This window comes from Onychostruthus taczanowskii, unplaced genomic scaffold (assembly GCF_017590055.1).
Source record: "Onychostruthus taczanowskii isolate IOZ18803 unplaced genomic scaffold, ASM1759005v1 scaffold55, whole genome shotgun sequence".
NCBI classification, from domain to species: domain Eukaryota; kingdom Metazoa; phylum Chordata; class Aves; order Passeriformes; family Passeridae; genus Onychostruthus; species Onychostruthus taczanowskii.
The window spans coordinates 5,048,941-5,059,669 of record NW_024503124.1 but is presented as its reverse complement, the minus strand read 5'-3'; the positions used below and the strand labels follow the sequence as shown (position 1 = coordinate 5,059,669).

The 10,729-nt window shown below is 59.7% G+C and overlaps 1 protein-coding gene across 1 annotated transcript; it reads right to left on the bottom strand.

The window, feature by feature from the left end:
- Nucleotides 1-5,419: 5,419 nt before the first annotated feature.
- NKX2-2 (NK2 homeobox 2) lies at nt 5,420-6,442 on the bottom strand. Its single transcript, XM_041417265.1, has 2 exons — nt 6,187-6,442; nt 5,420-6,008 (listed from the first exon to the last, which is right to left on the bottom strand). Exons 1-2 carry the CDS (start codon nt 6,440-6,442, stop codon nt 5,446-5,448), a joined length of 819 nt encoding a protein of 272 aa, XP_041273199.1. The 3' UTR covers nt 5,420-5,445.
- Nucleotides 6,443-10,729: the final 4,287 nt, after the last annotated feature.

The following is a 10,729-nucleotide window of genomic DNA, read 5'->3' as shown; positions in this document are numbered from 1 at the left end:
TCTTCAGACAAACTTTGAGTTTTGTGGCTGGTGAGACTTGTGGGGCCTGTGGGAGGGAAGGACGCTGCATCCAACCACTCTGCAGCCTTAAATCCTCTTTCTTTATTTTTTTTTTCCCTTGATCAGGTGATTGTCCTTTGCACCTGAGGCATCCCAGGTTCTCTGAGTCTGCTGGTTATTTAAATATTGGGGAGGGAGAGGAGGTGGGGACAACATTCACCACCCATGGGCAGGAGAGAGGGAGAGAGGGAGAGAAAGAGGGAGAGAGGGAGAGAGGGAAAGAGGGAAAGAGGGAGGGAAGGTGAGAGGGAGAGAGAGAGAGAAAGAGGGGAAGAGGGAGAGAGGGAGGCTGTTGCCTGCAAGGGCCGTGGGGGAGCTCAAGGGAGGGGTCTCTCCTGTGTCTCTCTCGTCAGAAATTCCCTGATTCTCTACATAATTACCGTAAATTAATTGTGCAAAATGCAGTAAATTCGCCAGCACTGAATGAAACCCAAAATTCATTGAGGGAGAAGCACAGGGCTGTCCTGAGGCACTCACCTGTTGTCCCCAGGTGCCTGGCTCCCTCCGGGTGTGCAGGCTGCAATGTCCCCAGTGTCCCCAGTGTCCCCAGTGTCCCCAGTATCCCCAGTGCAGGGAGGGAGCTGTCGCCGTCCCTGTGGCTCCCTGTGGGGCGGGAGCGCCGGGAGGAAGCCGTGGATGTGCTGCCTCATCCTCTCCAGCTCTCCGGAATTCCCCGCTGTCCTCGCCATGGGTTTGTTTGTCCTTCCGGCGTGGAAAGGCCGAGCGCTGAGCACCAAACCCTGCCCGGGGTTTGGGGACACTCTGCTCGCCCCAAGGGTGGGGTTCTGGGGCTTGGGCAGTATGAGGGCTGGCACCAGTCCCTGCTGTCGCCGTGTCCTCCCCCCACGAGGGTCAGGGGCCAGACCCCGTCACGCCCCGAGCTCCGCGCTGGATTTCCAAGCCATGCCCCCGGGTTTAGGGCTAAGGCCGCTCCTCCTGCAGCGGGGCGAGGCAGGGTGGCCTGTCCCATCCCTCCCGCGGCCCGTCCCTCCCCTCCGTGTCACCGGGCGGCTGCGAGGGTCCCCTCCCCGCGGGGTCCCGGGGGCGGCCCCGACGGCGCGTCCCTTATCCAGCAGCGCCGCCGCGCGGCCATCCCGGCCTGGGGACGGGGGTGTCTCTGGGGACAGGGACGCCGAGACCTCGGGGTCCCCCGCTCTGCCGTGCCCGGGGGCGCGGAGGGGCAGCGCAGCCTCCGCCCCGTCCTGCGCCGGGCTCCGCGGGGCTCTGCTGCCTCCCCGCGGCCCTCGGCAAACAAAACGACCGCAGCCCCGCGCTGAAAGCAAGGAACCCCTCCAGGGATGATTTTCGGGGAGCTTGGGGGCTGTTATTTGCGGGGGAGCCGGCGCAGAGCTCCCGGAACGCGGCCCAGGGTCGCGCCTCGCCTCGCCGCCCCAGCGCCGCCCCCCGGGGCTCCCCCCGCAGCCCTTCCAGCCCCCCCGGCTCCTTAATGAACCCCGCCGAGAATTGCCCTGGCGGTCGGTAAATATTGGCTTAGCTTCCCCTTGAGCGGCTCCTCGAGCAGCCCCGAAAAACCCACAGCGCTGCGCCTAAGCCCTACAGTCAACAGGGACGGGGGGAAGGCACCGACGGGCTCCGCGGGGACCGGGGCGTCCCGGAGGTCCGGCCGCAGCAGAAAACCGGGAAAACCGGGGGGGAAAGGAAACGGAGCGGGGCCCGAAGCTCAGCTTGAGCTTCCACCGCCCCAAATCCCGACTCGAGGGCTGTGGCGCGACCCAGCCCCGCCCTGGCGGCCGAGGGGGGCTGGCCGGGCTCCCGGGGGCTCCCGGGGCTCCCGGGGCTGCCGGGGCCGGAGCCCCCTCGGGGGAGCCTCGTCCGAGCCCCGAGCAGCCCCGGGCACCGCAAGGATCCCGCGCAGCGCTGCGCGCCCCCGGGCAGCCGGGGATGCCCGGGCTGGGGGCTTCTCCCCCGCTTTTTCTCTTTTCTCCCCTCTTTCGCTTCCCATCCGTTATTTTTCTTTTTCTGCTTTCTCAGATTATTTTTTTCTTCCTTCGCTTTTTCTTATTTTGTTTTGTTATCTTTTTTCTTTTTCCTCTTTTCTTCATTTTCTTTTTTTTTCGTTATATTTTCCCTCTTCCCTTTTATTCTTCTATTTCCTTTCCCCACTTTTTCTCTTTTTTTTCCATTAATCGTTTTTCCTTTTCAAATTACTTCTTCCTTTCCCCATTTATTTCCCCATTTTCGTTATTTCCTTCCCCTCTTTTTTCTTCCCCGTTTTTAAATTTAAACAACTTATTTTCCTTATTATTCCCCCCCCCCTTTTAAATTTCTATCCCTCCCTCTCCCTCTCTCCTTCTCCCTCCCTTCCTCCCTCAGCCGGCCCGCCTTGCACAGCCAGGAGCGCGGACAAGAAAGGGCCGTTTCTCCGGGAGGCAGCGGGACGTGCCAGCCGGGCTGGCGGTACGGCCGGGCCGCGCAGGGAGGCGGCAGCTGCAGCCCAGCCCGCCCTCAATGCCGCCTTGTTCTGCCCCGGCCTCCGCGCCGCAGCGCGGCCGCGCAGCGCGGCTCCGCGGGCTCCTGCGAGGGGACGCGCTGGGGGCTTTTGGAGGGGGGGGGTTTCCTGTGAAATGAGAGAGAAACTTGTCAGCGGGCACTGGGAGAAGAGGAGAGTCTCTGTTGGCCTTCAAAGAGGGAGCAGAGAGCGGGATTCTTTTTCTTTGCGCCCCCTCTTTTTTTTTTTTTCTTTTTTTTTTTTTTTTTTTTTTTTTTTTTTTTTTCCAGAATAGATATAGCACGAATTTTTAATTCGCCTGCCTTTCACAGACAACAATGCTGGGTTTGAAAGCCGGGCACAATTTGGGTTTTGTGAGGGGTCCCCGGCCCAGCTGGCCATATGGGATACAACATGTAGAACATGCCGAACAATGAGCGCGAGTGACAGCCCGAACAAAACGCGGAGGACACCGCTCCCTGACTCCGCGCTCCGCATCAATGCCGAGCCCCAAAAACAGCCAAGGCCGAGGCAGGCGAGGCGCAGGGAGGGCGTCCCCCTCCTCCCGCACCGTCTCTCCCGGTTTTTCGCCGGCTCCTTTGGCTTCCTTGGCTGCGGCTCGTTAATATGCACGCCTCTAACATGCTCACCTCCCTGCCTCCCCCATTGTGCTGCTCTCTGAAGTCTACTGTATATTGTGCAAAGATAGACTGGCCCGGCAGCACGGCAGATATAAGGCCACGGAGGTTAGGGCCACACAACTGGTTTGATAGACTCGGCACAGCCCGAGGGGAAAGAGAGAGAAAAAAAACCAAAAAAAAACCAACCCCAAAAAACCCAAAAACAAAACACAAAACAAAAAAAAAAAAAACCACCCCAAAAAACCCCAAAAACAAACCACAAAAAAAAAAAAAAACTAACCCCAAAAAACCCAAAAACAAAACACAAAACAAAAGAAAAAAAAAAAGAAAAAAGGGGGGGAAATGGGGAAATTTTTTTAATGAAAAAAAATTAAATAAGGAGAAAAAAGTGGCATTTTCCGTCTGTCCGCTCCTGGCTCGCACGCCGGGCTTGGAGAAGGGAAAACCGGCTCTCGTCCCTGTGTCCCCTCGGGTCTGGGACAGCAGCGGAGCTCCCGGGGTTTGGCGGCCCCGCGGAACGGCCGCGGCTGCTCCGCCCTGCGCGGAGCCCCTGGCTTGGGGATAGGAGGCGCGGGAAGCAGGGATGGGAAAAGAGGGGAGGAAAAATACGCAAAAAAGATAAAAAAGCCCAGCGGCGGCGCGGAGGCTGCGCGGGGACCCGAGGCCGGCGCAGGATGCGCTGGGGCGGAGGGGAGCGCCGGGATCGGCGGGGCTGCGGGCCGGGATGTTGGAGAGCCGGGATTTTGCAGGATTGGGATGCTGCGGGGCCGGTACCGATCGTCTCTTTGGCGTTGAACTGCCCCGTCCTGGCCGGGCTCAGCCCCGCGGGACGGGGCGGGCGCTGCACCGGCCCCGCGGCTCCTGACAAAAGCCTGTTTGGATTTGTTTTCGTTTCTTGAAGCATCTTTAGCAGCCTGAAAGCCGCAGGGGCGGGCGAGAGAGCCGCTGCTCTGCCGCAACCCGCCCCGGGCCGGGCTCGGTCCCGGTCCCCGCTGCAGCCCGGCAGAGCCGCCCGGCCCCGCCTTGCCTCCCTCTTGTCTCTTCTCCCTCCTCCTCCGAGTTTTTGGGGGGGGTCTTCCTGTGTTAACCCTTTCCCCCGCGGGCTGACCCCGAAGTTTTGCTCTCCCTGCCTCGCGCAGGGGCTCCAGCCCGGGCAGGGGGCACAGGGGCGATGCCAGCCCCCAAATCTCCGCAGCGCTGAGGAGCAGCAAAGCGCACACACAAACAGAAAAAAAGGAAAATATAAATTCTCCCCGCTCCGGTTTTTCGCCGGCGGATGAAGACGGCTTGCCTCACCAAAAAAAAAAAAAAAAAAAGCGATTTTTTTTCCCTAAAAAAGAAGCACGGCGGGTGGAGGGGGGAGCGTGGGGCCCCGCTCGGCCGTGTCACCCCGGCCGGCCCCAGGCAGGGATGGGTCGGGGGATGCGGGGCGGCGGCCAAGGCCGCGACTTTCCGTCGTTGTTATTGGTTCCTTCTCTACTATTTTCCCTCGAAACAAAATTCGTATTAAATGGCGGGGAGGCCAGGGTGCCCAAGGGGCCGCTCTCCGGGCCGAGAGGGTTTCAGCGTCCGCGGGGCTTTTTCCTCCGCTCGGGAATGGTTAAGGCCACCCCCAAATGGGAGAGAGAGCGAACGGAGCACCCCGGCCGCGGCCCACGGCAGCGACAACGACAGCGACAAGGTGCAAAAACACCCCGGCTAGCAGCTGTCGGGGCCGCAAACTGCGCTCGAAGGACAGCGCCGGAGCTCCCTTTTTGGGGTGCCCGCGCGGCGGCCGCACCCCCGTTCCTCACAAAATCACAGGAGCAGCGGGGGGATTTTATTCTTTATTTTTTTCCTTTTTTTTTAATTTTTTTTTTTGTAATTCTGACGATCTCCCCCCCTCCCCTTTTCCTCCTTTATTTTATTTGTAGGTAGACAGGACCACTCTGAATGGCGCAAAAATTTTCTGTAAACAATGACGCACAAAAAACACCTCCCTTCCCTTACCCCCCGCCTCCCCCCGAAATGAAACCGAACCCCCCAAAAAAAATGGAGGGGAAAAGAAACGGCAGAGGGAAAGAACCCATAATAATAATAATAATAGCAATAATAATAATAATAATAGCAATAATAATAATAATAATAGCGTTTCCCTCGCCATTCCTTCCCCCGCAGTTTCGATTTTTTTTTTTTTTTTTAAATTTTTGGAGCATCAGTCTGTCTCCTTTCCTCTCTCTCTCTCTCTCTCGGTTTGTGCCTGTTAATTCTGTGTTTTCCTCCGTTTTCGGGGCGTGTGCTGGGGGCCCGCAGCCCTCACCAAGTCCATTGCTGCGCCTGTACCAAGTGGTGCGCTGTGGGGTACTGGGGGCTGCCGGCCGCGCTGTACTGCGCGTTGTACTGCATGTGCTGCTGCAGGGACTGCGCGCTGTACGCCGAGAACGGGATGCCCGCCTGGAACGTCGCGGCTGCCAAGTCCTGGGCTTTGAGCGTGTGGCAGGGCTTGCCGTCCCTGACTAGCACCGGCACGGCCACCCGCCGCGGCGAGGGAAGAGGAGTCACTTCCATACCTTTCTCGGCCCGCGCCCGCTTCATCTTGTAGCGGTGGTTCTGGAACCAGATCTTCACCTGCGTGGGGGTGAGGCGGATCAGGCTGGCCAGGTGCTCCCGCTCCGGCGCCGACAGGTACCGCTGCTGCCGGAACCGCCGCTCCAGCTCGTAGGTCTGCGCCTTGGAGAAGAGCACCCTCCTCTTCCTCTTCTTGCCCGCGTCCCCGCCGCCCACCGCTTCCTTCTCGTTGTCGGGCGACTCGTCTGCCGACGGCTCCGGGGATTTGGCCGAGGGGTCCTGGCCGCCGCCGCCGGCCGCCAGCCCGTGCACTGCGGACAAGCCGTGCCCGGTCAGCGGAGGGGGACGGGCCGGGGAGAGCCCCTCCGCAGCCCCCCGCTTCCCTCCCGCCGCCCCCGCATCCCTCCCGCCCGGCCGTGGCGGGATAGAGGCCGGCCCTGAAGAGAGGCAGACCCCCGGTCCCCGCTGCCCCGTCCCCCTGCCACTCACGGGAGTACTGGATGCCCTCGGCGCTCGCCAGCCAGCGCGTGTAGGGATTATCGCTGTTATCATAGAAAGGACTCTTCAAAGGCAGCGTCGGAACAGTGTCCAAGGGGGTTTGTCCCAAAACTCCCGCTTTCCTGGGCGGCTCGGGCGCCTCGCTCTCCTCCTCGCCGCCCTCCGCTGAGCCGTCCTCATCGTTGGTGTCGGGGAGGTCCAAAATGTCCTTCACCGAGAAGCCCGTCTTTGTGTTGGTCAGAGACATGTTCCGGCCAAATTCCGCCTGGGAAAGTTGGAGCCGCAGCTTGGCCGAGCCGCCGGGTCACGGCTGGGCACGCACACGCCGAGCGGCGACAGCGACACTGCGCAGGGACACGGGGAGGGAGGGGGGGCACGGCACGCGTGGAGAAGGGGAAAAAAAAATAGAATAACAATATGGATTTATAGAAAAATAAGCGGCGGGGGTTTTGCGGGAGAAGCGGCCGCAGCGACGGGTCTCTGCGGTGGTGGTTGTTCTGCCACGGGGGAAAATTCCGAGAGCGGGAGCAGCAGCTGGTTTCGGGAATAGTTTGTAACTCCAGGGAAAAAGGGGGAAGAGACAAAAAAAAAAAAAAAAAAAAAAAAAAAAAAAAAAAAAAAAAAGTAAAAAAAGATCACTTCTGGATCTTGTTCAGCCGCGCCGAACCCGCGCCTGCCGCTGGAAAATCCCGAGCCATTGCTGGAGCGAGGAGTCCATATAAGGCTGGTCCCCACACATGAACCTGCCGAGAGGAGGGAGAAAAAAAACCTACATTAAACCCAGGAAAGGTTGGCCACGTGTGGGCGGGTCTTGGAAGTCAAGTGGATGAAGACAGTGTTTGCAGATGTGAAATTGCGGGTTTTGGGCGAGCTCCGAGCTTCCACCATTGGTGATGAGTGGTATAACGTGTCAGTTAATTACCGGCGCGGGAGGAAGGAAGGAAGGAAGGAAGGAAGGAAGGAAGGAAGGAAGGAGGGAGGGAGGGAGAGAGGGAGGGAGGGGGCGACTTCCCAGCTCTTTTTAAGGGCACTATTTACATACAAAGAGCTCCGTACCAGCCCGACGCTCCGGACGCTCCAAAGTGTGTTTTTTCCACCCGTGTTTTTCTCCGCGCGAGAGGACAAAAAAATAAAATAATAATAATAATAATATTAATAATTTGCGAGGGGGGACTGTTCCCACAGCCGCTCAGCCTGCCGGCCCCGCTCGGGACCGAAGCGGCTCAGATGGCAAGAGCCCAACTTATCTAACCCGCCTAGGTCAATATTTTGGTTGGGGCTTAGGGATGAGCGCTGAAAATTAAACAGCGAGTAATTGATTCTAGTTTGCTCCGAAATTAAGCGAACTGGCAAAACGCGATCGTCAGGCGCGACCCGACGAGATCCGGGAGGTGATTATTGGGGAGGGGGGCAGTGTGTGCTTATTTGAAGAGGTCTCATTGATTTTGCCACCTTCTTCCAGGGGAATGAATCCAGCCCGTTGGGATCATTCGATGGGCTGCAGCCCGATGGACTCATACACGACTGATTTTTTTTTTCCTTTCCCATCTTTTTTTTTTTTTTTTTCCCTTTCTTTCTTTTTCAGGACTAGGGGAAGGAGGGACAGGGGCAAAGAAGGGGTTCTTTCCGGCACCCCAGGTGTCACCACGCTCGCACACAGCAGCACTCGGCTCCGGCCCCGCGGAGCGGCCCTGGGGGCTCGCCCTGCCCGGCGCGGGATGCAGAGACCCCCCCTACTTCTCTCTGCCTGCCATCAACTTTTGTTTTCATTCCCTTTCTTTTCATTTCCTTCCTCCTGTTCTCTGCACCTGCCGAGGAGCATTGGCCGTGCACACCCTTACGGGGCAGGGCCAGGATCGTTTTCCCTTTCCCCTTCCCTTTCCCTTCCCTTTCCCCTTCCCTTTTCCTTCCTCCTTCCTTCCTTCCTTCCTTCCTTCCTTCCCTCCCTTTCCTTTTCCCATTATTTTTCCTTTTCTCTTATTTTCCATCCCTTTTCCTTTCCCGAGCCCCGCCCGGGCCGGACCGGGCTGGGGTGATGGGGATGTGCGGGGCGATGCGGGGCAGGGGCTTTGGACAATCTGGGAAGGGGCTCCCCCCATCCCCCTCATTTCTGGACAGGAAAAGTTGCCCGAGTTTCCCTTCCTGGGGGGAAGGAGCCGCAACGCCGCCGGCCGCGCTGGGCAGACGCCGCCTCAGGCTTCCTCCTCCGCGCCCATCAATGGATTCGCACCTTCCCATCCTCTCCCTCGCCGCTCCCCCCACTTTTCCTGCCCCAGCCCCCAGCCTGCCTCCCATAAAGTATGTGATGTGGCTGACAATGCCCAGGGATTTTTTTTTTTCCTTTTTTTTTCCTTTTTTTTTTTTTTTTTTTTTTTAAGCGAGCCCCAGCGCGCATCCTGGGTGGTCGGCCCCGCGCAAACACAAATACAACCCGACGGCTAAGCTGGGGACAATGTCCGCAATGTAGACAAATGTCCGGCTCCTGTTGGAACCCTTTGTCTCGGCGCAGTTTTTGCATTTATTTCAGTGGCGAAATAATACGTGATTGACGCCCTCTTTCAGCGCGCCCTAACTGTTGGGAATAAATCTGAGGTTGTTCCTAGTTGTCATGGTATTCAACCGCACTCAATGGCTATCTCTTCATCCATTGCGGAGTCCTCCTCGATATCGAGGGAACCCCTTCGGGCCGGCCCCCGCCCGCTCCTCTGCCCCGGTACCGCCAATTCCCACTGAATCCTGGAGTTACCGATGGATTCAGGCGGCCCCCCGGCTCGGGTGGGGTTTCATTCCGCCCAGGGGAAAAAAAAAGAGCGGGGAGAGCGGCGATAATCGCGATAGCGGCGGGACGGAGAACCCCGAGAGAAGCCAAGCCCGGGGAGGGGAGGAGGGCAGAGCATCCCCGGGGCAGCCAGCGAGGGCCGGGAGCCGCGGGGCTGCCAGCGCTTGGTCGTAATAATAATAATAATAATAATAATAATAATAATAATAGTAATAATATTAATAATAATAATGATGGTGACGATAAGCACTCCCACACCCGAACCTGAGGCCACGGCACGGGCAGAGCGCCCCGCAGAGCCCTGGGGCCCGCGGGAGGAGGCCGGGCACAGCCCCAGGGGTCGCGGCCCCCTCCCCAAAAGCGGACCTCGCTGCGCACCGCGGGGACGGCCCGGGACACCGTGACGCCACCGGCGGGGGTGTGACGTCAGAGCCGCGCTGGCCCCTTGACGTCAGGAGGGGTCGGGGGCCGGGACCCTGCCCCGCAGCGGGGTCGCGCTGCGTGGGGCGCAAACCCGACGGCAGCGCCGCCGCTGTCGCGACAGAGCCGGGGGGGCGTCCCCGGCAGCCACGGCGCCTTGTCCCCCCTTAGCACCCCCGGGGCGCCCGCCCCGAGCCCCCCGCGCCCCCCGGCTGCTCCCACGCGTGGCGGGGATGCTCCAGCACTGCGACAGGCGGTGACAAGGCCGGGGGGGCTGGGGACCTCCTGCCCCGACCCTCCGGAGGCAGCGGCGCGAGTGGCGGGGCTGAGCGGCGGCCCTCGGGGACAAGTGGCAGGGCTGAGCCCCTCGGGGACAAGTGGCTCTGCCCACGGGGACCGATTCGCGCGTGGCTCCCTCGCCCGCAGGGTTAAGGCTGGCTTTTCTATTTTCTAGAACCGGGGAAGGGACAGTCCCCGGGGGTAGGAGGGGATGAGGCCTCCCGAGCAGCTGCCCGCGGTCACGCGTGGGTCCGGCCGCCGCCAGTGCCGGCGGGCTCTCGCCACGCCACGGGCGGCCCGTGGGGCCGGTTTAAAGCCATGTCCTCGCCTTCCTCCTCCCGGCCGCGGCCCGAGGGCCCCGCTCCCCGCACGGCGGCGGGGCTCCCCCTCTGCCCTGAGCCAGCGGAGCCCAAGCTCCGCTCCCTTCGCCGCCGAGCGGGATCCCACGCACGCCCCGCGTGTAACACGGTGTGGGATCACCGGGTATAATAATAACACATGTCACAGGGAGAAATGTAGGAAAGGGCTCTGGGCAGCCGCTCTCCCTCCCCTCCCTATCCGCACCGAGCCCGTCTCCATTCCCATTCCCGCTCCGCGGCTCCGGGAGCGGCCGACAAGTGGATCAATTTATTGTTTGATGGAGCCAAAGATGCGAGACATTGTTTTCCCTTCCCTCCAGCCCGCAAATAAACAAACGGAGCTGGGCTGCACCTTGCCGCTCGGCCCGGATTAGCGGAGCCCGCACAAAGCCTTTGTTAAGGGACAGGTTGATTTTATCTCCTAGAATGAGATCCACTTGGAATGAATGGGGAAAGGGAAGAGCAGCCCGTGTCCTGATAATTGCCGTGAGGAGCTTCACCTCGGGAGCACCGCTGTAAGTAACACCCTCTTTGTTTTAAAGTGTGGAGGAGGGAAGAAGAGCCGCCACACGAATAGGGGACAGCTCTCCCCGGCCGTAAAAATATAAAACCAAAATTAAAAAATCAGAGCGAAACGATCGCAGCGAAACAACATCCCGGCCCCGAGACCCGCGCACGGAGGGCTTTAAATCGCATT